The sequence below is a fragment of the Platalea leucorodia genome, assembly GCF_965183815.1.
Source record: "Platalea leucorodia genome assembly, chromosome: 22".
Classification (NCBI taxonomy): domain Eukaryota; kingdom Metazoa; phylum Chordata; class Aves; order Pelecaniformes; family Threskiornithidae; genus Platalea; species Platalea leucorodia.
The window spans coordinates 5,096,600-5,121,295 of NC_138844.1; the positions used below are offsets into that span (position 1 = coordinate 5,096,600).

General features: G+C 70.8%; 5 protein-coding genes across 5 annotated transcripts; 4 read left to right on the forward strand and 1 right to left on the reverse strand.

The window, feature by feature from the left end:
* Positions 1–2,009: 2,009 nt before the first annotated feature.
* Positions 2,010–3,110, forward strand: SP6 (Sp6 transcription factor; the record flags this gene model as incomplete). Its single annotated transcript, XM_082331727.1, has 1 exon — positions 2,010–3,110. One exon carries the CDS (start codon positions 2,010–2,012, stop codon positions 3,108–3,110), a length of 1,101 nt encoding a protein of 366 aa, XP_082187853.1.
* A 4,211-nt stretch (positions 3,111–7,321) lies between these two features.
* On the forward strand, positions 7,322–10,022 carry SCRN2 (secernin 2). Its single transcript, XM_082331665.1, has 8 exons — positions 7,322–7,357; positions 7,728–7,905; positions 8,000–8,181; positions 8,270–8,469; positions 8,549–8,764; positions 8,876–9,041; positions 9,167–9,344; positions 9,469–10,022. Exons 2-8 carry the CDS (start codon positions 7,735–7,737, stop codon positions 9,625–9,627), a joined length of 1,272 nt encoding a protein of 423 aa, XP_082187791.1. The 5' UTR covers positions 7,322–7,357; positions 7,728–7,734; the 3' UTR covers positions 9,628–10,022.
* A 3-nt stretch (positions 10,023–10,025) lies between these two features.
* Positions 10,026–12,986, reverse strand: LRRC46 (leucine rich repeat containing 46; the record flags this gene model as incomplete). Its single annotated transcript, XM_082332190.1, has 7 exons — positions 10,026–10,426; positions 10,579–10,739; positions 11,030–11,099; positions 11,820–11,929; positions 12,109–12,155; positions 12,566–12,864; positions 12,956–12,986. 7 exons carry the CDS (start codon positions 12,984–12,986, stop codon positions 10,026–10,028), a joined length of 1,119 nt encoding a protein of 372 aa, XP_082188316.1.
* Positions 12,987–13,597: 611 nt separating this feature from the next.
* Positions 13,598–15,848, forward strand: MRPL10 (mitochondrial ribosomal protein L10). Its single transcript, XM_082331981.1, has 5 exons — positions 13,598–13,658; positions 13,869–14,038; positions 14,499–14,663; positions 14,788–14,932; positions 15,202–15,848. Exons 1-5 carry the CDS (start codon positions 13,622–13,624, stop codon positions 15,450–15,452), a joined length of 768 nt encoding a protein of 255 aa, XP_082188107.1. The 5' UTR covers positions 13,598–13,621; the 3' UTR covers positions 15,453–15,848.
* Positions 15,849–17,529: 1,681 nt separating this feature from the next.
* OSBPL7 (oxysterol binding protein like 7) lies at positions 17,530–24,437 on the forward strand. The gene is given in 22 exon segments (XM_082331910.1): positions 17,530–17,661; positions 17,893–18,015; positions 18,173–18,226; positions 18,347–18,460; positions 18,548–18,667; positions 18,761–18,881; positions 18,969–19,072; positions 19,173–19,268; positions 19,379–19,508; positions 19,616–19,740; positions 19,973–20,053; positions 20,134–20,265; positions 20,747–20,920; positions 20,922–21,194; positions 22,135–22,272; positions 22,349–22,412; positions 22,487–22,565; positions 22,655–22,799; positions 23,423–23,564; positions 23,645–23,771; positions 23,857–23,979; positions 24,149–24,437. Coding segments are annotated over 22 exon segments (2,667 nt in total). The 5' UTR covers positions 17,530–17,568; the 3' UTR covers positions 24,258–24,437.
* Positions 24,438–24,696: the final 259 nt, after the last annotated feature.

The window sequence follows — 24,696 nt, forward strand, 5'->3', positions numbered from 1 at the left end:
GTGGCTGGGGGGCTCGGTCCTGGTGGGACCCCCGAGCTAGGGGGGACGGTTGGGAGCGGGGTGCGCCCGGAGGGCCGCAGCCATCGCTGCCCGGAGCTCACCGTGGCCGTGCCAGGTCTGTATCGGGTGGGACCTGCCCGGGACCCCACGGAGGGTCCCCTCTCCTCCCGTCGGGGCTGGGGGGCTGGGGGATTTCCCTGCCAGGTCCCCTCCCTCCGCAGGTCCGAGGGGGCCCTGTGCAGTGCAGGCTGCCACCCTGTAGCCCCACGAAGGGCCATCACCATGGGGTTTTGTGGGTTTGACCCCAATCTGGCACCCACGGGGAGCAGGGGGCTGGGGGGGCGCTCAGGACCCCACTGGGGACCAGTGCTGTGTTGGGAGCCATGACCCCCCCTCAGTGCCAGCCATCACCTACCCCACTGGCATCCCCAGGAGGCAGGGACGGTCCCCAGGAGCCAGCCCCGAAATTGGTGCCAAAACCCCCCAGCGTTGGGGTGGGCAGAGCTGAGCCCCCCCTGAGGAGCAGCACCCCAAAACCTGCTCAGGCCACCAGTCCCGGGGGGCTCGTCCCACCCGTCACCACCACGGCACCGACTCAAGGCAGAGCTCCCACTTGCACTTGGGTATCGCAGGTGGAGGTGGGTCCTGTTGGGGGGACTTTGGCACCCCCCAGCTCCCACCCCGTCCTTGGGGTCCCCCTGCCCTCCCTGGTGCCACCTGGCAGGGGAAAATGGTGTCCCCACACAGCTGGGGGGGGTCTTCAGTGTTGGGGACCCCCTCCCTGCCCCAGGCTTATAGTGCTGGGGATTGGGGGGCTCTAAAGGTCCAGCCCCTTCGCACAGGGGATCCCTCACCCCAAAAGCTTCAGCACCCCCCGGGTGTCTCCCTGGGGGTCTGTCCCCGTCCCACAGGGGCTGGGGGTGGTGGGGAGCCAGGGGGGATGGCGTGGGGGTAGCTGGGAGTGGGTGCCGGTGGTGGGACGGGATGGTGGGGGGTTGTGGGGAGGGGGGGTCTCGGCTGCCCCCCGCCGTGGCGCCGGTGGGAAGTCGGGGGGCGGGAGCCGGTGGCGGCAGGTGGATTTCGACACCAGGGTGGGGCCCATCCCCAGTGGGGTTTGCACAGCTCCCAGTGAGTCATGGCCGCCGTGCCGGGGAGGCAGCGGGTGCCCGGGGGTCCGGGGGTGCAGCAGGTGCCCCGGGGGTCCGGGGCCAAGGGTGAAGGCAGCCCAGAGCCCGGCTTCAAAGGGCTGCCGGGGGCTCAGCTCCGGGGCTGCACTGCCTCCCCGCAGCCGGCTCCGCTCCCCCGTCCTGCTGCCAGCCAGCCCGGGGTGCAGCCCCCCTGCCCCCGGCTGCGTTTTGGCCCCCGCCCCAGCAGCCTGGGGGCTCCCAGCTGGGCCAGGGGCTTCGGGCGGGTGCGGAGCTGGGGGCGATGGTTTCCCAGCCCGGCAGGGGTGCGGGAGAACTGGGGTGGCCTCGTGGGTGCTGTGTCACCCCATGGTTGGGGCACGGGCTTGGGGACACCGCTCACGTCCTCTTGGGGACCCCGGCTGTGTTGGAGGGACGTGGTCGGGGAGGTGATGCGGCAGATGCTGGCGGCTTCCTTAGATTTTGGAATTAGGCATCGACCCCTTTGGGGCTGGCACAGGGTCCACAGGGGCACGGGGACGGGTGCTGAGGGGTGACCCCCTGCCTGATGCCACCGCCCTGGTGTCACACTGGGCTGCGGAGCAGAGAAACCCCCTTGGTGGGGCAGGGGTGTCCCCCAAATTGCGGATGACAGGGTGATGGGTGCTGGGGACGCTGTCACCTACGGCATGGTGGGACCATGCCGGCGCGGGACGGGAATCGGTACCAGGGCTATTGCTGGTGCCAAACCCCACCCCGTGCCGGCGTGCACAGGGGCAGGGGGTTAGGAGTTGTGCCCCCCCTTTTCTCACAGCTCTTCTCTCCCCGCCCGTCCCTCCTTGGCCCTGCAGGTCTGTCTGCGCCACCGCCCCGCGCCGCTCGGCAATGCTCACAGCGGTCTGCGGCTCCCTGGGGACCCAGCCCTCCGACGCGCCCCGAGCCTCCCCAAGCCACCTGGACCTGCAGCCGCTGCAGCCCTTCCAGCCCCACGGCAGCGCCGCGGCGGGTGCCGCCGACTTCGCCTCCCCGCTGCCTCCCCCGGAGCTGCCGCTGGCGGGCCCCGACGCCGCTGCCTTCGCCACTCCCGGCACCTACGAGCCCCATGGCCCCCCGCGGTTAGAGTTGCCCGCCGACGGCCCCGCCACCCCCGGCACCTACGCCAAGCTGCTGCCGGCCGCCCCGGACATGGCGCATCCCTACGAGCCCTGGTTTCGGCCCCCCCATCCCGGCCCCCCTGGCGAGGAGGGAGGCGTCAACTGGTGGGACCTCCATGCCGGAGCCAGCTGGATGGAGCTGCCCCCCGGGCAGGGCGGGGGGCTGCAGGTGCCCGGGCACCCCGGGCTGCCGCCGGCCCTGGGGGGGTACGGCGGGGGGGAGCACCAGCTCTGCGCCCCCCCTGCCCACCTGCTGCCCCCCCCTGCCCAGCACCTCCTGGGACCGGAGGGGGCGAAGGCGCTGGAGGGACCCCCCGAGCCCCGGGGGCCGGAGGCGGAGGGCGGCGGGCGGCCAAAAGGAGCCCGTCGTGCCGTGCCGCGGGGCGGGGGGCAGGCGGCGTGCCGCTGCCCCAACTGCCAGGAGGCGGAAAGGGGGGGTCCCTGCCCCGAGGGGGTGAAACGCAAGCACCTACACAACTGCCACATCCCCGGCTGCGGGAAGGCATACGCCAAGACCTCCCACCTGAAAGCCCACCTGCGTTGGCACAGCGGCGACCGACCCTTCGTCTGCAACTGGCTCTTCTGCGGCAAACGCTTCACCCGCTCCGACGAGCTGCAGCGGCACCTCCAGACCCACACCGGCGCCAAGAAATTCGCCTGCCCCATCTGCGGCCGCGTCTTCATGCGCAGCGACCATCTGGGCAAGCACATGAAGACGCACGATGGGGGCAAGGACGGGGGCGAACCCGAGGTCAAGGGCGCCGGGGACCCGTCGGCCGGCAAGGGAGGCAAGAGGGAGTCCGAGGGGGGTAACGTCGCCCCCACAAACTGAGCCGCTGAGCCCCGGGGGGACACGGATGGAGGTGGGGAGGACCCCGGGCAGGGGCCAGGGGGACCCTTCGGGGCCGGTCTCCGAAGGGTGTTGGGGCGGGGGGGGCACAGGGCTGGCACCTTGTGCTCGAAGCGGTGGCGAGGGGGTGGACACGGCAGTGCCGGTTGGGGAGCGTCGGAGCTGCAGCTGCCCCGCGGCGGTTTCACTTGTCCCGCTCCCGCTCTCCCGCCCCGGTTTCCCCCCGTCCTCCCCCGGCTTCCCAAATCTTTTTTTTCGGGAGGCTGCTGGCAGGCGGCGGGGCTGTTTGGGAGGAACATCAATGGGAGCCGAAGGAGCAGGCGCTGCCTGGGCACGTCCAGGCCCAAAGGGGAGGAAGGAGAAGGAGAAAGGGAGAGAGGAGAAACCCGGGAGCCTTCGCTCGGGGAGGGCGGCCACAGCCCCCCGGCCCCCTCCCCGTGGTCCCCCCCAAATCCTTGGCATCCTGGGCTCAGCCCCCCTGTGCCAGCCCCGCTTTTTTTCCGCCCATGAGGTTTTGGCACCCACAGGGGCTTGGGGGGTGCCCATGGCACCCGGCCCCGGCTGGGGATGCTGGGCTGGTGGGGGTCCCACATCCCCTGGAGCCCCGCTTCGGCTGGGGGCTTGGGAGCGCAAACCCCTTTTTTGGCCCAAATCAAGGCTAAAATGGGAAAAAAGAAACCCTGCTTGAATGTGAGCCGTGGCAGGGCTGTGGGGGGCCACGGCGGGCGCGTGGCGCGGCGGCGGGCGGTTGCCCAAGCGCACACCTGCAGCTTTCCCACACCCACCACCACCACCGCGGCCCCGGGCGGGAAGCACACGGGGCGGCCACGGTCCCGGGAGAGCCGGGGCGGCCACATTCCTCCGGCCTGGCACGGCCGCGCTGCCCGCCGCCCCGCGACCCCCGCCTCCCCCCCCGGCACCCCGTGGCCGTCCCTCCCCGGGGACCCCGTGACTGCGGGGGATCCCCCTGGGCATGCTGCCTGTCTCCTGGGGACCCCACCGCCATCCCTCCCCAGGGACCCCATTGGGGACCGCAGCCACCCCCCTGTGTGTGCTGCAGGTCCCTCGGGGACCCCATATCACCAGGGGACCCCAGCTGTCCCCCCCCATGCATGCTGCCTGTCCCCCCGTAGCCATCCCTCCCCGGGATCCCATATCTCCAGGGGACCCCAGCTGTCCCCCGTGCATGCTGCCTGTCCCGCCGGAGCCCCATAGCCGTCCCTCCCTGGGATCCCATATCTCCAGGGGACCTCTGCCTGTTGTCCCCCCGCCCCGTGCATGCTGTCTGTCCCCCCGGGGACCCCATAACTGTCCCTTCCCAGGTCCCTGCATCTCCCGGGGACACCCTGGGGTGTCCCCCACCAGGGACCCCGTATCTTTCCTCCCCTGGGGCCGTCCCCCTTCCCGCAGGGGACCCCGTATCTGTCCTTCACCCCCTGGCTGACGGTCCATGAAACTCTTGGTTTTTGGTCCTTTTGGGTCTTATCCCCCCGATTTTGGCAGAACCCCTTGGGCACAGAAGGAGACGCTGAACCTGGGACCTGGGGGGGTGTTGGGGGCAGTGCTGGGGGCTGGGTGGGATGGGGCTCACGGGCTGCTCAGGGCACCCGGGACTCCCCCGGCTCTGCCCCCCAGCCAGCACCAGTTCACACCAGTTGGGAATGCGGGGAGGGGGGAGATTTGGGGGGAATCAATCTCCCAGCACGGCCCCATCCTGGGGGCTCGGGGGGGGCCGTGTCTGGGGCTGCGGGGGCTGCCTGGGCTCAGAGCACCCTGGGGTCTGGGTGGGAAGGGGTGGAGGTGAAGTCGAGTGGGGTCCGTGCCCAGAGGGCGCCCCTAGGCCTTCGGTTTCAATTGTTTTATTATTATTATTAATTATTAATTATTATTATTATTAATTATTATTATTTTATTAAGGTGAAGCCAGGCTTTGCCACTCGGGCAGAGTGGACGTCTCGGGCTGAAGCTGCGGCCCTTATGGATGGGGAGGGGGGGTAGGACCCCTCAAAGGGTCCCGTCCCTGTCCCCGTCCCCGTCCCCGTCCCTGTCAGTGTGCGAGGGGCCGATGGCAGCCCTGCTGCGCCACGGGGCCGGGGACGAGCCGTGGGGCTGGAGACACCCAGCACGAGGTGAAGTCTCGCTGGGGGGGTCCACAGGGACACGTCCCCAGCCCCGGCACGGCCACCACCATCCCTCCGCAGGACTCGGGTGACCTGGGCTGCCCGCAGCTCTCGAAGGACGTCCCCGACTCCGGCATTTGCCTTTTCCAGCACAAAATTCCCCCTTGGTGCCCCTAGGTGGGATTTCACCTCTCGAGGGGACCCCGGGGGGGCTCAGGACCCTCCCCAGGGTGCCGCAGCATCACGCCGCCGGCTCATTGGATTTTGGTAGCCGAGCCTGGCTCTGGCAGCGGCCGGGGGCTGCGGCTGTCGGGGTCCCCCATGCTGCAGGTGCCGGGGCAGGTTTCGGGGTGCTGCGCTGCGGGCACCCCAAGGGTGGGCTGGGGAGGGAACGGCCGAGCGGGGGGGGTCCCGTAGCGATGCCGGGGCTCGGCCTCGCCTCGCTGCCCCCCCCGGGGCTGGGCCCCCTGCCCGGCTGAGAGCCGGGGGGCTGCGAGGAGGGGCCCCAGGTGTGCTCTGCCCCCGCACCCCCCCGGGGCCCTGCCTGCCGCGATGGGGCAATGAAGGCTGTAAAACCGGGTGGGGAAGGACGGAGGCCGGCTCCCACCCGCCGAAACCAGTCCAGCCTGCTGCGGCGTGGGGATCCCGGCCCCGCGCCCCGAACCGCCGCGTCTCCCACCCCCGAGCCGCCTCCCCGGGGCAGGGAGGAACCGGCCCAGCCGGGGGCCCCGGGTGTCCCCGTCCCCCCTCCAGCCCCGGGGCTGGGGGGCGGCTGGCGGGGACCCCGGGAGCGGGGTGGCCCGAAGGGTGCTGCGGCCGGGGGCGAGGGGTGCCCGCCGGCGAGGGGAGGGTTTGTGCTGTGAAGAGGCGGCGGGGCTGTGGGTTTGGGGTTTTGTACTGGAATAAACGCCGCGTGTTTTCCACGCTCCGGCTCTCCGGCTCCGTTTCTGCCAAGGGACCCAGGCGGCCGGCACCCCGACCCCCACCCAGCCCCCGGGGCTGCTCGGGATGGGGATGCGGGGGGGGGGTGACCCGGGTGAGGACCAGCTGAGCCCCCTGGCCCGGAGCCCAGGGTCCCCCCCCCCCCTGCGGGCAGGGTGCTGCCCGGCAGGTCTGCCTGCATACCGCGGGGCGGGCGTGCCGCGCGGGGCGCTGCCCACGCGGGATGCTGCCCACGGGGGGTGCTGCCCACAGGGGTGCTGCCCACGGGGGTGCTGCCCATGGCGGTGCTGCCCACGGGGGATGCTGCCCACGGGGGGTGCTGCCCCTGGCGGTGCTGCCCACAGGGGTGCTACCCACGCGGGATGCTGTCCACGGGGTGTGCTGCCCATGGCGGTGCTGCCCACGGGGGGTGCTACCCACGCGGGATGCTGCCCACGCGGGATGCTGCCCATGGGGGGTGCTGCCCACGGAGGGATGCTGCCCACGGGGGATGCTGCCCATGGGGGGTGCTGCCCACGGGGGGTGCTGCCCACGCGGGATGCTGCCCATGGGGGGTGCTGCCCACGGAGGGATGCTGCCCACGGGGGGGTGCTGCCCACGGGGGATGCTGCGCACGGGGTGTGCTGCCCATGGGTGGTACTGCTTATGCAGGGTGCTGCCCACGCGGGATGCTGCCCACGGGGTGTGCTGCCCATGGGGGCTGCTGCCCGCGGAGTGTGCTACCCACGGGGGGTGCTGCTTATGCGGGGTGCTCCCCACGCGGGGTGCTCCCCACGGTGGCTGCTATCCACAAGGGATGCTGCCCACGGGGGGTACTACCGACACAGGGCGCTGCTACCCACGCGGGGTGCTGTGCACAAGAGGTGCTGCCCACGGGGGGTGCTGCCCACGCAGGGTGCTGCCCACGGGGGGCTCTGCCCCACGGGACCCCCCCAGCTCATACCCGGGTCCCCCGTCCCTGCCCCACGGGGGACGACCTGGGACCCCCGTCCGCGGGCTCCTTTGGGGCCGCTCCCCCCCAGGCCCCACGGGGTCCCGGTGCCGGCGCCGGTCCCCGCCCGCTGCCGCCGTGCGGCCTCCGGCCACGGGGCGCCGCCGTCGCCCGGACGGGGCGGGACGGGAGGGGCGGGACCGGCGGCGGCGGCGGCGGGGCGGGAGCGGCCGCAGGTCCGTGGGGCCGGGGGGTCCCGGGAAAGGGGTTTGTGCGGGGGGGGGGGGGTCCCGGGAACCGGGGCTGTGCGGGCGGGGGTCCCGTCCGCCGTCGGTGCAGGGGGTCCCGGTTACCGGAGCCGTCGGGGCGGGTGGGAGGGGCGTCCCCCGGTCGGTGAAGAGCTGCGGGGTCCCGGAGCAGGAGGTGCCCCTCGGGATGGGGTCCCCGATGTCCCCCCAGCTCGGGGGTCCATGTCATCCCCCAGACACCCCCCTCCCCCCAGTCTCCCCACGGCTGCCAACCCCACAGGGACCCTGGGGACACATCCAGGACAGGGACAAGGAGGTGACGTCCCCTCGGTGCCCCCCACCCCGTCCCCTCCGCCAGGTTTAGGATGGCAGGACGGGATCCCGCGCCCTCGTCCTGCGACTGCTTCGTGGCGCTGCCGCCGCACACCGCAACGCCCGCCGTCATCTTCGGCAAGAATGCCGACCGGCCACGCCACGAGGTCCAGGAGGTCGTCTACGTCCCCGCCGCCGTCCACCGCCCCGGGGACAAAGTCCAGGTGAGACTGTGATGGGACCAGGGCGGCTGCAGGGGACGGTGCAGCGAGTGCGACGGGTCTCAGCCCCATCTTGTGTCCCCCCCCGCCACCGCAGTGCACCTACCTGGAGATCGAGCAGGCGGAGAGGACCCACGCGGTGGTGCTGAGCCGTCCCGCCTGGCTGTGGGGTGCCGAGATGGGCGCCAACGAGCACGGCGTCTGCGTGGGCAACGAGGGCGTCTGGACCCGCGAGCCCCTGGGGGAGGATGAGGCGCTGCTGGGGATGGACCTGGTGAGGTGAGGACCGTCTCGTGTCCCCCCCTCCGCCCCGGCCGCTCTGCGTCGTCCCCCACCGCCGGCCGACGGGGTGCTGCCGGCACGGCAGGCTGGGTTTGGAGCGGGGCGGCTCTGCCCGGGAGGCCCTGGAGGTGATCACGGCGTTGCTGGAGCGCTACGGCCAGGGCGGGAGCTGCAAGGAGGAGCCGGTGCCCTTCGTCTACCACAACACCTTCCTGCTGGCTGACCGCACCGAGGCCTGGGTGCTGGAGACGGCTGGCCGATACTGGGCAGCCCAGCGGATCCAAGGTGAGCGGGTGCTGGTTGTACTGGGAGGACAGGGAGCCGTGTGCCCCCCCACAGCCTGACCCCTCTCCGGCCTTCGCAGAGGGTAGCCGCAACATCTCCAACCAGCTCAGCATCGGGAGAGAGATCACAGCCGAGCACACGGGGCTGCGGCAGCGAGCCCACAGCCAGGGCTGGTGGAGTGGGGATGGTGAGTTCAGCTTCGCCGAGGTCTTCTCCCTGACGCACCAGCCCGCCCGTATGGAGGCTGCCAAGGCCCGCTACCGCGCCGGCAAGGAGCTGCTGCGGCAGCACGCAGGTGGGGACAGGGACGGGGGACGAGGACGGCCGCCCACGGCTTGCCCTGGCATCTCCACGCTCCCCGTGGCCGCGGCAGCTGGCGGTGACGTGGCTCTGCCTTGCCCTCCAGGTCACATCACGGCGGAGACATTCATGGCCATCCTGCGGGACAAGGCCAGCGGGATCTGCGTGGACTCGGAGGGCTTCCGCACGGCGGGCAGCATGGTGTCCGTGCTGCCCCGGGACCCCGCCTTGCCCTGCGTCCACTTCTTCACGGCCACCCCTGACCCCTCCAGGTGAGGACGCCGGTGGGGAGCAGCCCCGCTCCGGGGGGGACGGGGACGAGGCAGAGCCGTGTCCCGGGCTGAGCGTCCCCAGGGAGCAGCATCCATCCCAGGGCCCCGGTGCTCCTCTCCGGCAGGTCTGTCTTCAAGCCCTTCGTCTTTGTGGCCGGCCTCAAGCCCGTGCTGCAGGTGAGATCTCCCACCTTCCGCGACGACCCCGCCAAGAAGATCCCGCGGTTCCAGAGCACGGTCGATCGGCGACACGAACTCTACCGCCGGCATCAGGCAGCGCTGGAGCTGATGGAGAGGGACCAGGTACCGCAGACCCTTCCCCAGCTGCCGCTGCCCCGGGACCCTCGCTCTCCCCGGTGATGTGGGAGGCAGTCGAATTCCCCGAGGGTGCCCGGTCTCAGCTCTCCTCCGTCCCCGACCCCACCAGGAGCGGGGCCAGAAGCTCCTGCAGACACTGCGGGACCTGGAGAAGCAGGGCCTGGAGGGGATGAATGCGCTGCTGGAGGGGACGGTGGCCCCCTGCCCGGAGGAGCTGGCCGACCTCTTCTTCGACTGCGTGGAGGCAGAGATGAAGTTTTACACATAAACCCCGCGCGGGTGGGTGGGCTCAGCCCCCCCGTGGCATTGCTGCTGGATAGGGGATGAGAAAACCTTCCCGGTGCCCGGCACCGGCTCCTCGCCTCCTCCCGCCATGGATCTGCTGCTGATGGCGTGGTGGGCAACAGCTCGACCCTGCCTGGGGGTGCAGAGCCTCCAGCCCCCTAACTTGCCCTGGAGGAATCGGTGTTTCTGAGGTGGCTGTGGCCTGAAACGGGTGCGGAGGGAAGGAGAGGGATGTGGAGCGGGATTTGGAGTCCTGCCTGCAACCCAACGTGTCTTTTCCCACCGTCAGGCAGAGCTGCCTGTGCCCAGCCCCTCTGGGGCTGGCTGCAGGGCTGGGGGCTCCGCGGCAGACAGGCGGATTGGCATAGGAATAAAGAGGCTTTAATCCCAACTGCGCGGTGCCGTGCTGCTGCCGGGTATTTGGGGTAACTGCCTATTTCTTGCTCCTTTGGCGCAAGTCGTCTCCTCCAGAGCCTTGGTCCAGGGCTGGCTGCCGGGAGCTCGCTGGGGCTGCAGGCCGTGCTGCCCGCCGGGTCCCAGCAGGGGCGGCAGCTGCGTCCCCAGCTTCGCTTGGGGACGGGGCTGAGACCGCCTGGGTCCTGGGGCTGTGGTGCAGGCTGCTCCCTCCCTGCCTGGGTTCAGCCGTGCAGGAGGCAGCAGCAGACCTCGACGCTCCCGCAGCTCCTCCAGCTCTTCCAGACGGGTCCAGTGTTCCTCCAGGGCCTCCCTCCGCCTCCGCCGCGAGCGCCCAGCCAGCTCCTGGTGCAGATCTGCAAAGAAATCTGCCAGGGACGGAGGGAGGGAGAGGGAGAAGAATTACAGGAGACCTGGCACGGCCACCGGAGGTCCCTGCCACGCCTGTCACCCTTGGGGACACAGGGACTGGCCTGCTTAACCCCCAAGCGTGCAACATGTTCTGCTTCAGTCTGGGCACCTTTGCCTGCAGTGAAAGGGCCACTTGGCTCAGAGAGCAACTCATCATCTTCATCCTCACTGCTGGATGAGCCTCCTTCCTCCTCTTCCTCACCCACGCCACCACGGACAGGCTGGGCATCCAGCTGCAGGAGGTGGGGCAGGGCTCCCACCACCAGCTCCCTGCAAGCACCGAAGGAAGAGCAGACGTTCCCCCGCCACGCGCCATCGCCTTGGGGCTGGGAGCGCGTCGGGGTGGCACTGAACCCCCCGGCACCAAACCCCCCTGGCACCTCTCTGCACAGCCCACCCCACAGCCCGACCTGGGCAGAGGCTCAGATTTCTGGGGATTGGGGGGCGGGGCTCAGGCTGTATTTAATATTTGGGGGGGGCTGGACCCTGCTGAGGGGCTCAGGTGGTTTGGGGGACTTGATCTCTCCCACCGCTCTCCCCCGCAGGCTCCCCTGACCCACCTGTATCCGTGCTGGTGCGTGCATTCGTTTCCTGTCAAGTCGAGGAGACGGAGGCTGCGGGGCAGCTCGTCTGCAGAGATCGAAGGGAAGGCAGAAAGGTGCTGAGATGGGACCCGAGCCCCCCAGTCCGCCAAACACCCGCACCCCCATCTCCCACAGCTCTTCACCCGCTCCCGAGGCAACAGCCCCCTTGTGGGAAGCAGTCGCTCACCTCACAGCTGGGGAAACTGAGGCAGGGAGGGCGGGAATGTGTATCGCATACATTCCCATGTGAGAACTGAGGGTTCTCCCCTGCCCAGGCCCTCGCTGTTCCCGTTCTCACCCCTGTCTGCAGGCAGAGGGCCTGGTGCCACAATAGCAATGCTACAGAAAAGGGAGGGAGATATCATCCCTCTGTCCCTCCCTCTTCGGCCAAAAATCACCCACGGGAGGAGCCGGCTGAAAGATGCAGGAAGGGCTGTCAGGGCTGGAACAGCTTTGCCATGAGGTTGAAGTCCCCACGTCTGATCTGAGCAGCTGAAATGTTCTGCCGAAGCAGGACACAAGGTGGAAACAGACACCTGGAGTCTGCCAGCAGAAGGGAGGGCTCAAACCTGGCCACAGGGCTCCTCTGGTGTCCCGCTGGAGCAAGCAGGCCAGCCCCAGGGTGGCTCTGCTGGGGCTCTGGCTGGGATCTGAGGGCCAGTGGCCCTGGTGGGGCCTGGACCTAGGGTCTGCCGGCATTTCCCCAGTACCTGAGGCACCTCTCAGGCAGACCCAGGCCACGTCTGGACCCGCTCCTGCCTCCCACCTGGGTCCAGCGTCTGTATCTGGTTGTGGGACAAGTCCAGGACGCGCAGGTGTTGCAGGGGCTGCAGGTTCTCTACTCTGCGGATGCGGTTTCCAGCCAGGGAGAGGAACCTGCAGAGCACAGGGAGGGCAGTGGTGTGAGGCGGGGGGGACGCCATGGCCCCCAGGGACAGAGCCAGCAGCACCAGGCTGCAACTCGAACCCCCCCCGGCTCTGCCAAGGGAAGGGGAGAGCCCTGCTCTCCTCTGCCCGTGGAAAGTGAGCTGCTCGGGGGCAGGAGCTGCTCGTACCGCAGGTTGGGAAAGCAGCCCAGATTCTCGATCTTCTCAATTTGGTTCTGAAAAAAAACAAACAAACACCAACGTTTTTCTACCGCATGAAAAATCAGACTGCGGGAGCACCCCGGAATCACTCTGACCCCACACAGGCAACGTGATGTCCCACCACTGCCATGGGAGGTTTATGGAGAGGGTGTGGGGCTGCGACAGCAATGGGAGCCCAGCAGAGTTCAGGAGGACCCCAGGGCTCCTCACGTGGGTTTGAAAACACCAAATGGCTGACACCAGACCCTCGCTCGAACTCCATCGGTGGCACTGTCATAGGAGGGGAGTGCTGCCAGCCCCTCTGGCCATGTGGGGAGGCAAAACTCTGGAGCAGAAGCGGGGGTGTTTGTGGTCCCCCCGGGGAGGCCTTTACCCGCAGGACCAGGGCTGATCTCCACTGCCCACGCCTGCCGTAGTGCCTTACCTGCTGCAGGTAGAGGCTGTGAATCTCCCGCAGGCTCTGGAGCCTCCCGATAGCACAGATGTTCTCCCGGTCCAAGCGGATGGTCGAGGGGGACACCAGCTCCGTGGACCTAGAGGCAGGGGGGTGCTCGGGGTGTCCTTTGTGCCAGGAGCCCCTCCCTGTCAGCCTGGGTGATGAAGGTGCGCTCTGTGCGGATCCTCGCCGGCTCTCTGGGCGCGGGGGCTCCACCAGCTGAGGCAGGTTCCTCGTGGCGATGAGGCTGTCGGTGAGGGTCACCCCCGGGGATGTCTGCTCACAGCCTGTGGGAAACCCAGAGTGCTGGGGCCCAGGCCAGCAGGGTTCAGCCCCTCCGCAGTGACACAAGAGCAGGCCCCGCAATGGCTGACTCACCCCCAGGCAGGGTCTGCCCCTGCCCAGCCATGGCAGGGGGGTGGCCTGGATCCTTGTCCCTTCCTTGGGCCCTTGGGTGGGTGTGCTGGGGGGCCTGGGCTGGCCCCACTGCTCTCTGCAAGGGGAAGGGTGCTGAGGCAATGGGGGGCAGAAACCTGCAGGCTGGGGGGGTCGGTGGGGACAGGACCGCTGGGCTGGGGGGGATCAGCACTGGGACCCCCAGGTGGGGCAGAGAGACCCCAGGGCCTGGGGGAACCATGGGGCTGGGATCCCCGGGCTGGGGGGCACAGAGACCCCCGGGCTGGGGCCGGGGGGGTCACCGGGACCAGACCCGCGGGCTGGGGGGCACAGAGACCCCGGGGCTGGGGCCGGGGGGGTCACCGGGACCAGACCGCGGGCTGGGGGGCACAGAGACCCCCGGGCTGGAGCCGGGGGGGGTCACCGGGACCAGACCCGCGGGCTGGGGGGCACAGAGACCCCGGGGCTGGGGCAGGGCCGGGGCCGGGCCCGAGGGGCGCAGGCCGCAGCGTGCCCGTTGCTAGGAGACGGGCGGCCCCGGAAGGGGCGGGGCGTAGGAGGGCCCTCGCGCTCACGGCGCGTCCTCTCCGCGCATGCGCGCCGCCGGTCCGCCGCCTTCCCACAAGCCTTTGCGCTCCCGCGGCAAAGATGGCGGCGCTGAGCGGCGGCGCGCCATGGCGGCGGGGTGAGGGGCTCCTCACCGGGGCTGGGCGCCTCTGCCGGGCTCGGGAAGGGGCGGGCGGCGGTGCCGGGCGCAGGCCTGGCCCAGGCCTGGCCGGGGAGGGCGTGCGTGAGGCCCGGCCTGTCCTTCCCCGGGCCCTGCTCCCCGGTCCGGCTCCTCTCCCGCTGCCCCGGGGCCGGCCCTGAGCGCTGCCCGTGTGCCCCCTCTCCGCAGGCTGGCTGCCCGCCCTGCACTTCGTCCGCCGCGGCTCCAAGGCGGTCACCCGGCACTGGAAGGCCATGCATTTCCAGCGCCAGAAGCTGATGGCCGTGACCGAGTACCTGGCCCCGCGGCCGGCCATCCCGCCGCGCTGCCTGGCCCCCAGGAAGGAGAAGCTGGAGGAGGTAATTTATAACGGCCGTGGCGGTGAAATAACGGCCGTGGCGGTGAAATAACGGCCGTGGCGGTGAAATAACGGCCGTGGCGGTGAAATAACGGCCGTGGGGCCTCGGTGTCCGTGGGGACCGAGCAGCTTTGCGTACCCCGTGTGTGCGCTTTGCTCCGGGGACTCGACACGGGGTCCGCAGCTCCCACTGGGTGCGGGACAGAGCTCCGGGACAGCCCTGCCCCGGGGTTAGCCTGGCTGGCCGCCGGTGCGAGAGCTTTCCAGGGTGTTTGCTGCCCCTTTTCGTCCCGCTGTGGGTGGCTGGGAGATGCCCCAGCTGGTGATCAAGTGCTGGAAACCAGGTGAATCCCGGCCCGGGGCAGGGTCTCCCGGCAGCAGATCGGTTTGCAGGGTCGGAGTGGGGGGAGGCAGCAGCCTTTGCCCCTTCCCCGCGGCCCATCGCTGCTCACTCCCTTCAGGACAACGGTTACGTCCGGCTGTTACAGCGGCAGGTGGAGGAGGTGTTCCAGGACAATCGGATGATTGTCATCTGTCAGTACAACTCCATGCCTGGTGAGGACATGGTGCTGATGAGGCACTACCTCCGGAAGCACAACATTGAGGTCAAGTTCATCCTGAACGAGGTAGGGGCAGAGCTGCCGGGGCCGATCCCGGTGTGACTGGGTGGGGGAAGGCAGATGAGAGCTGGGACGATCGTGCAGTGCCTGCCGGGGTGAAAAGCTGCATTTTGAGAGCTGTCTCCCCCAGATCATCAGACCCGTGCTGTCCCAGTCCAAGTACAAGAATCTCCTCCCTCTCTTTGTGGCGCGCAATATCCTGCTGGTGAGCCGGGAAGCGAAGGTGAAGGAGATGCTGCGGGTGCTGAAGGGAGTGCCGCAGATCAACCTGCTGGGTGAGAGCCTTCCCTGCGTCCCCGTCTGCTGGCGCCGGGCTTGGGGCTCTCATTCGGCGCTGGGGAGAGGTGCTCCCGCCGGCAGGCTCCACGCTAACGGAGCTGTGTCTGTGGGATCGCTGCCGTGTCCGTTAAAATCAGGGGATGGATGGCGAGGGGTGGGAGTCCTGCCTGCAGGAGCAAGCCTTTCCTTGTGCGCCCGTGGAAGACGAAGGGGCTCCGGTCCTGGCACCGCATCTCCCGTCCTCAGCTCTGCTCCTCTTTTCCAGGCGCCTGCATCGATGACACCATCCTGAGCAGGCAGGGTGTGGAGAACTTCGCCAAGCTGCCCACGCTGGAGGTCTCCCAGGGGCAGACGGTGGGTGCCCTGGCCCTCCTGCCCTCCCAGACGTCCTCCCTGCTCCAGCGCGGCTCCGCGCACCTCGCGGCTCTCCTGGATGAGCACATCCGCCGGCTGCAGGCTGGGGAGACGGGGAGCCCGGCTGAGCCCGCCCCTGCCCAGAGCTCGGGGGCTCACTGACGCTGGCCCCCGGGCCCCGTGTGTTGGCCGGGAGTCAGCTCCTTCACCGGCTGCAGTCGGGGGGGGTCAGGGAGCGAAGGTTTGGCCCCGGGTGGGCAGCCAGCGGTGGGACTGAGGGTCCTGCAGCATCACCGGCCCCATTCGGGGAGCCCTGGCCCTTTCCTTTGCTCCCTGCACCTGGAAAGGTCCTGGCTGCGTTTGTCAGAGGGTCGCTGGGATCGGCCGGAGGAGGCAGAGCGCGGCGGGGACCCACGGCGGTGCTGGCAGGGAGGACGTCCAGCATGCTGAGCCCCCGCGCCCCTCCAGAACGGGGACAGCGAGGGGGGAGCGTGCTGTGACGCTGACCTGGCCACGTCTGCGGGATCGCCGTCCTCTCCATTAAAGAGCTCTGTGTGGTGGCGGAGATGCTGGAGGCCTCGTCTTGGATTTTGGGGGGCGGGTGGGGGGGGTTCCTGCCCCTCGATGCCCTGGGGGGAGGCCGAGTGCTGCTCCAGGGGGCTCCTGGAGCAGAGTGGTACTGCAGGGTGGGCGAAGGCAATCCCGGGAGGGGGCTAAAGCACAGCCGGGGGGTGAGGGCCCCGGGCCCCCCGCGGGGTGGTGCCTCTCCCGGGGGTCCCCCCGCCGGGGCAGAGCCCGTGGGCTGGGGTTTTTCCCCCGGGATGGGACCGACCTGGGAAGGGGGAGCGGGGCCAGCCCGTTCCTGGTGCACGACCCCCCCGGGGCTCCGCGGCCGGAGCTATCACCGATACCGGGCGGGGGGGTCCGGGTCCGTGCCCGGGACGCGGCTGGGTCCGGCTCGGTGCTGGCAACCGGCGGCGGGGGGGGATCCCGGTTCCCCGGCGGGGCGCTGGCGGCTCCGGGTCCTCCACGGTGCAGGGGGCAGAGCCGAGCGGCTCCGGCCCGGCGCCTCCGCCTCCTTCCGTGTTCCGGTTCCTGCAGCCGCCGGGCAGGATGCGACCGGCCCCGGCTGCCCGCCCGCCGCCCGCCCAGGTGAGCACCGGGACCCGGCGGCGGGGGTCTCCAGCCCCGGCCCCCCCCAGCCCCCCGCCAGGACCCCCCGGCAGCCGGGTCCGGGAGGGGCTGACACCGGCGTGGGGGGACACGGGGGTGGGCTTTGCCCCACGCAGGGGAGGGCGCCGGGCCGGGCTTTTCCCCGCCGCGTTGCCGGGGGTCGCGCCCGCGGCCGTGCCCTGCCCGGAGCACTCGGGGGCTGCAGGCGGAGGGGGCGGCTGGAGACCCCCGGGGTCCCTCCTGGCCCCCCGGCAGCACCCGGGGGGGGTCTCCGCTCGCTGCCAAGCTGGGCAGGGCGGGGGGGGGCCGGGCTGCGGTGGGAGCCCCCCGTCCTCCGCGCTGAGAGCAGGACTGCGCGGTGCCGCGGGTACCGGTGCTGCGGTCATCGGTGCTGCGGTTACCGGTGCCGGGGCTTGGCCGCCGTCCCAGGGTTTTCCAGGGACTCAGCGCTACAACAGCAGCCGGGACGCCGGGGTACCCTGGCAGGGGCAGCGGGGGAGGCGGAACCTTCCCCGTGCCTCAGTTTCCCCCTCCTGTACTTGGGAAGGGCAAAGGGCAGGTTCTGCTGGGAGGGAGCATGGCTAGATCGGGGGTTTTGGGGGGCATGTCCTGGCTCTGGGGTGCTGGGACGGCCCGGGGCTGATCCTGATCTCTGTTCCGCGGGTCGGCCTCCCGGCTGTGCCCGCCGTGGGGTTGCCCTATGGCACCGACCCCGTGGGGTGGCGGGGCTGGACTCTGGACTCGCCAGGCGGGCGGCAGGCGGGCGAGGGCTGGGCGGCGGAGGCGAGATAAGGCTGGGTGGGTCGAAGGCTGCATCTCACGCGGAAGCTTCTGGGTCCCGGCCGCAGGTTCCCCGCTCCCGGGGGGCGGGAGGATCCCCCCCCACCCCTTGTCCCCGCCAGGGAAGGGGTGAGGGTGTCCAGCAGGGCATGAAAACTGCTGGCAGGGTGGGAGATGCCCTCCCTGGGCTCCCTGATGTGATGTCCCCTCCTCGCAGTGGCTCCCACCGCCTGGGCCGTGACGGCTGAGCTTGGACCACCAGCTCCGCAGTGCGGATGGGAGGGGGGGCTTGGCCTGGTCCCCCATCCCCTTCCGCTCGCCGGCCATGGGCAGCCATGAGAAGGACCTGTCCTCTCCAAAAAGAGCCCTGTCGCGCTCCAACAGCACCGTGTCTTCCAAGCACAGCAGCGTTCAGCAGGTCGGGGGGCTCCAGGCTGCAGGGGGGCTCAGCAGGATCCCAATGGTGCACCCAGGCTGGACTGGGGGTGCCATGGGGCCCCGGGGGGCTTCACCCCACTTTAAGAGGGGGGATACAGAGATGCTCTGTCCCCTGGGGAGCACCAAGTGTCCCTGCCTGGGGACAGGGTGGGGAGCACCCTGGCTGCTCCCGGTGCCAGGGGACCCCTGTGGTGACCCCCGTCCCTGGCAGGGCTCGGAGAGCTGGGAGGTGGTGGAGGAGCCACGTGTGCAGGGCAGCCCGGGCCAGGAGCCGCAGCCGCACGAGGGGTACCTGCTCAAGAAGAGGAAATGGCCCCTGAAGGGCTGGCACAAGGTAACGGGGCAGAGCTGGCACCGGGAGCCGTCCCTCGGCCACCCAGCTGGTCCCGGGTGCCGTCCCCATCCCTGGGGCGATTTGAGCCCCTGGGTGGGGGGCTGCAGGGACTGATCTCTACCTGCCCCCGTCAACAATGGTCCCTCTCTGTCCCCAGAGGTACTTTGTGCTGGAAAACGGCATCCTGAAATACGCCACCACACGCCAGGACGTGAGTGTGGGGCTGGGCTGCGTCCGTGCAGCCTCCCTGAGGGCTTGGGGAGGGGGAGACCCCACGACCCCCATGAGGAGGGGGGTCTTCCCCCTGACAGGCGTCCCCGGGCTCCCCCAGGTCCTCAAGGGCAAACTGCATGGAGCCATTGATGTCCGTCAGTCCGTCATGTCCGTCAACAAGAAGGCGCAGCGGATCGACCTGGACACGGAGGAGAACATCTACCACCTCAAGGTGCTGGTGGGGGCTGGAGCCGGGGCTGGGGGCATTGGGTAACCCCCACCCGGGTCCCCCCCACCCCAACTTGCCGCTGTCCCACAGATCAAGTCCCCGGAGCTCTTTGCCAGCTGGGTGAGCAGCCTCTGCACCCATCACCAGGGCGAGAGGCCCGAGCCCTGCCCCAGGGGGGGTCCCGCAGGGAGGACCCCCACCTACGCCCAGGTGGGTGGCACCTCGGGGTGGCAATGAGAGGCAGCGCCCGGGCACGGGGCTCCCGATGGCAGCCCCGGTGGTGCCCCGTCTCCCCTGCTGCAGGGCCCATGGACGCGGATCCTGCCCTCGGGCAGTGCCCCTGCCCTCTCCACCCTCGCCAGCTCGCGGGACAAGGTGAACGCCTGGCTGAAGGACAGCGAGGGGCTGGAGCGCTGCTCGGCCGGTGAGCAGGGCGGGAGGGGATGCACGGGGTGGCGGGGGGATGCCCCGTCCCCCATCCCTGACCGGGCTCGCTCTGGGCCCGTGGCAGAGCTGTCAGAGTGCCAGGCGAAGCTGCAGGAGCTGACCGACATGCTGCAGAGCCTGGAGGCCCTGCACCGCATCCCCTCAGCCCCCCTCATCTCCGGCAGCCAGGTGAGCGGGGCAGCGGCGGGCACGGGGCTGAGCATCGCCCAATGTGGCAGCCCCCCTTCCCGGGGAGGGTCCAGCTCCAGCCCCCTCCTCTCGCTCACAGCCCTCGGCCGCCGCCGCGGAGAGGCCCAAGAAGGGCAGGAGGACCACCAAGATCTGGTGCACCCAGAGCTTTGCCAAAGACGACACCATCGGCAGGGTGAGGGGGAGCGGGCATCCCGCTGAGCTCTGCCTGCTGCCGGCCGAGCCACTGCCCGGGGCCGGAGCCCCCCAGGGCCCCGCTGACCCCCGTGTTCCCCCCCCCCCAAGGTGGGCCGCCTGCACGGCTCCGTCCCCAACCTCTCGCGCTACCTGGAGCCATCCCAGAGCCAGCTGCCCTTCAGCCTCCCCCCCGAGTACAGCCAGCTGCAGAGGAGCTTCTGGGTCCTGGCCCAGAAAGGTGGGATGGGGTGGCGGGGGCTGAGCCCGCTGGGGGTCCCGGCGGCAGCAGGGTGGGTGCCGGGGTGCCGTGCTGCAGCCTGACTGCCTGCCCGTGTGTCCCGGCAGTGCACGGCTCGCTCAGCAGCGTGGTGGCTGTGCTGACGGCCGAGAGGGCCCGGCTGGAGGAGATGCGGCAGGCGCTGGACCGGCGGCGCTCAGCCCCACGCCAGGGCAGTGCCGGCAACACCGGGGTGAGGGATTGCAGGGGGCTGGGCAGGGCTGCCCCTGGCTTTGGGTCCTGCTGGGGCCCGGGCGTTGTTGCTGTTGGGGTGCCGGTGGGTGCAGCGAGTTGGCAGGGCCTCAGCCCGGTGCTGGGTGTCTGGACAGCAGCAGGGCGATCCCCCCCTCCCCGTCAGCCCCACGCTGGCTGGAGGGGACAGGCTGGGGTGGGGGGCTCGGCTCAGCCTTCCCCTGCCTCCACAGGCTGCCCTGCGCCGCTTCCACTCCCTCTCCGTCTCCTCCGACACCACCCTGGACTCCTTTGCCTCGCTGCACCCTGACGAGGTCAGGGGGAGCCGGGATGGGGTGGGGGGTCCGGGCAGCCCACCCGGGGCGGGGGGCTGAGGCGGTGGCTGTCCCCGCAGCCAGACGCGCTGCCGGCCAAGGGCCGGGAGCAGCAGCTCTCCAACCGCAGCATCGTCTCGCTGGCCGATTCGCACACCGAGTTCTTCGACGCCTGCGAGGTCTTCCTCTCCGCCAGCTCCTCCGAGAACGAGGTGGGGCGGGGCTTCGGCCGGGGGGCGGGGCCGTGAGCAGGGGGCGGGGCTCTGCTGGGGGGGGGTCTCTGCAGACCCCCCTGCTGTCCCCCTCCCGCTGTTGCTGTGGGTTCATCTCTCCCCTTCTCTCTCCCGTCCCCTCCCCGGTAGCTGGCCCGGGAGCCGCCCCCCGCGCTCCCCGAGGCCCCCCCAGCCCCTGTGTCCCCCACGGCCCCCCCACCCGCCATGTGCCCCCCACCCGCCCGCAGCCCCCCCCCTCCGGACCCTCGGGGTCTCCGCACTCTCTGAGCCCGGTGGCGGGGCCCGGGTGCTGCCGGTGCCCCCCCACTCCCTCCCCGTCCTGCCCCCCCCCCCCCCCCAGCCCATCCCCGGTACCCGGGGCTCGTCCCATCCTCCCGGGGGGGCCCTGCCCGGTACAGCCCCTCCTTCCCACCCCCTCCCCGGTGGAAGACCGCCAACCGGGACCCCCGCGCCTCCCCAGCCCTCGGACGACGAGTCGTGCATCAGCGAGGCCACCACCAGCGCCTGCGAGGACGCGGCGGAACCGGGGGGACCGGGCCGCCCCCCGACAGGTACGGAACGGGGTGGGGGGACGACGACACCGGGCTCGGGGGGAACCCGGCTCCGTCCCACGGCCCCGGTGCCCGGCAGGAGCGGAGGGCCCGGGGGCGCCTGCGGAGCCGCCGCCGCTGGAGCTGCCGGGACCGGACCCGCGGCGGCGGAGCTGCCTGCCCGCCCCCCCCGCGCCGCCGGGGGACGTGAGCCTGTGGGGGCTGCTGCGGAGCAGCGTGGGCAAGGACCTGTCACGCGTGGCGCTGCCCGTGCAGCTCAACGAGCCGCTCAACACGCTCCAGCGCCTCTGCGAGGAGCTCGAGTACAGCGCGCTGCTGGACCGCGCCAGCCGCGCCCGCGACCCCCGCCAGCGCCTGGTGAGGGGGGGGCGCGGGGGGCTCGGGGGACACGGGGGGCTCAGGGGACAAGGGGGGCTTGGGGGGCTCGGGGGGACACGAGGGGCTCAGGGGACAAAAGGGGCTTGGGGGGCTTGGGGGACACGGGGGGCTCGGGGAGACACGGGGGGCTCAGGGGACTTGGGGGGCTTGGGGGGCTTGGGGGACACGGGGGGCTCGGGGGGACACGGGGGGCTCAGGGGACTTGGGGGGCTTGGGGGACACGGGGGGCTCAGGGGACAAAAGGAGCTTGGGGGGCTCGGGGGAACACGGGGGGCTCAGGGAACTTGGGGGGCTCGGGGGACACGGGGGGCTCAGGGGACAAGAGGAGCTTGGGGGACACGGGGGGCTCAGGGGACTTGGGGGGCTTGGGGGACACGGGGGGCTCAGGGGACAAGAGGAGCTTGGGGGACACGGGGGGCTCAGGGGACTTGGGGGGCTTGGGGGACACGGGGGGCTCAGGGGACTTGGGGGGCTTGGGGGACACGGGGGGCTCAGGGGACAAGAGGAACTTGGGGGGCTTGGGGGACACGGGGGGCTCAGGGGACAAGGGGGGCTTGGGGGACTCAGGGGACAAGGGGTGCACGGGGGGCTCGGGGGGACATGGGGGGCTCAGGGGACAAGGGGGGTTTGGGGGACAGGGGGGGCTCGGGGGGACACGGGGGGCTCAGGGGACAAGGGGGGCTTGGGGGACCCGGGGGGCTCAGGGGACAAGGGGGGCTTGGGTGACTCTGGGGACAAGGGGTGCACGGGGGGCTCGGGGGGAATGGGGGACAAGGGGGGCTCAGGGGACGTGGGGGGCTTGGCCACGGGGATGCCACGCCCACAATGGGTGGGGTCGAGGGAAACCACACCCCGGGGGTGGGGCCAGTGGATGCCACGCCCCAGCGCGGTGGCAGCAGTGCGGTGGCTGCGGTGACAGGTCTACGTGGCCGCCTTCGCCGTGTCCGCCTACGCCTCCACCTACTACCGGGCGGGCAGCAAGCCCTTCAACCCGGTGCTGGGCGAGACCTACGAGTGCGTGCGGCCCGACCGCGGCTTCCGCTTCATCAGCGAGCAGGTGGGGACGGGGACGGGGACGGGGAGGGGGGACGGAGCCGGACGGGGCGGTGGCGTGTCCCTCTTCCTCCCTCCAGGTCTGCCACCACCCTCCCATCTCCGCCTGCCACGCCGAGTCCGACAACTTCATCTTCTGGCAAGGTGGGTGCCGAGGAGGGTGCTGGGGACACGCGAGGGGGCCGGGGGGGTCTCACCTCCTCCCGCCCCCTCCCCAGACATGAGGTGGAAGAACAAATTTTGGGGCAAATCCCTGGAGATCGTCCCCATGGGCACCGTCAACGTCCAGCTGCCCAGGTGAGACCCCGGCCCCGGCGGGTGGCCCCCGCCTCGGCGCGGCCCCGCGCTCCCTCCTCGCCCTGCCGACGGTGCGGCGGTGCCCGCAGGACCGGGGACCACTTTGAGTGGAACAAGGTGACGACGTGCATCCACAACGTCCTCAGCGGCCCCCGCTGGATCGAGCACTACGGGGAGGTGCTGATCCGCAACACCCGCGACGCCTCCTACCACTGCAAGATCACCTTCTGCAAGGTGCGCCCTGCCCCGCCCGGCCCCACCCTCCTCCACTGGCCCCACCCCTCCCTGGCCCCGCCCTTTACTCCCTGGGCTCCGCCCACCCCATAGCACCGGCCTTCCACGGGCTCCTGACTCCGCCCTCCTTTGCATCACCGTTGGCTGGCCCCACCCCTTTGGATGTGGACCCGCCCCTTTGCCCCCATGCTAATCTAAACACTGTTGTTGCCCCGCCCCTTGCCTGGCCCCACCCCTTTCCAATGGCCCCGCCCCTCACTTATGGCCCCACCCTTTCCCAATGACTCTGATCCATCACCCATGGCCCCACCCTTTCCCAATAGCCCTGCCCTTTTCCCAGTGGCCCCGCCCCTCACTTAGGGCCCCACCCTTTCCCAGTGACTCCGCCCCATCACTCATGGCCCCACCCTTTCCCAGTAGCCCTGCCCTTTTCCTGATGGCCCCGCCCCTCACTTAGAGCCCCACCCTTTCCCAGTGACTCCACCCCATCACTCATGGCCCTCCCCCTTTCCCAGTGCCCCACCCCTCAGGGCCCCACCCTTTCCCGATGGCCCCACCCCTCAGGGCCCCACCCTTTCCCCGCCCCGGCCCCACCCACCCCACCCACCCCGCTGTGGCCGCAGGCGCGGTACTGGGGCGCGGGGGCCAACGAGGTGCAGGGGGCCGTGCTGAGCCGCAGCGGGACGGTGGTGGAGCGCCTGGCCGGCAAGTGGCACGAGGGGCTGCACCGTGGGCCTGCCCCGGGCCAGTGCATCTGGAGAGCCAGTAAGGACCGGGGGAACCGCACTGGGGGGGGGGATACCCCACCCTGGGGGTCTCAGCACTGCGCCCCCCCCACCCTGCAGACCCCATGCCCCGCGACCACGAGAGGAACTACGGCTTCACCCAGTTTGCCCTGGAGCTGAACGAGCTCACGCCCGAGCTACGGCGGGTCCTGCCCTCCACCGACACCCGCCTGCGCCCCGACCAGCGGTGAGCAGCACCCCAGCACCGGGGAGGGGGGGTGCTGAGGCTGCCCAGCTCATTACAGTGATGTCGTCGTGTTCCCCCCTGCCAGGTACCTGGAGGAAGGCAACGTGCCGGCGGCCGAGACGCAGAAACGCCAGATCGAGCAGCTACAGCGGGACCGGCGCCGGGTCATGGAGGAGAACAACATCACGCACCAGGCTCGCTTCTTCAGGTCCGGCACGGGGGGGCACCGGGGGGGCTCCCAGGGCTGGCGTATGGGGTGATGCATGGGGCACAGGGGTACCCCACGGCTCAGGGGGATGCGGGGCACTCGGGGAATGGGGGAGACCCCCTGGGGGTCTTGATAGCACCCCAGACGTGACCCCCCCCGCCACCCCCAGGCGGCTGACGGATGCCAACGGCAAGGAGTCGTGGGTCACCAACAACACCTACTGGAAGCTGCGCCTGGACCCCGGCTTCGCCCACCTGGACAGCGCGGTGCTCTGGTAGCGACCCCCCCCCCGCGGGGCGCTGAGCCTCCCCCAGCTCGTCGCAGCAGTGGCACCCAGCGGCGGGGCTGGTCCCCTCAGCGCTGGGGGTGCGGTGTCCCCCTCCCCAGCCGTTTTGCCGGTGGTTAAGCAAAACTGTGATACAAAACGGGGGGGGGCACAGGCAGTGCCTCCCCTCCCGACCCGGGGCTGAGCCTCGGGGCTGCCTGAGGCACTCGGGGGGCAGGGGCTGGCGGTGCCCCCCTGCCCTGGGGATACAGGGGGTCCCTGGCTCACGGGGGGAGGGCAGCAGGGGCCCCAGGGGTGCCCGCGGGCGGGCAGACCCCTCCAGCCCCCCCAGCTGTGCACAGGGGCTGCTTTAATAAAGGCTGCAAAGAGCTGGGGTGTGCAAAGAGCTTCTTTCTCCCTGCCACCGGCCCCGGGGCTCAGGACCCCCCCTC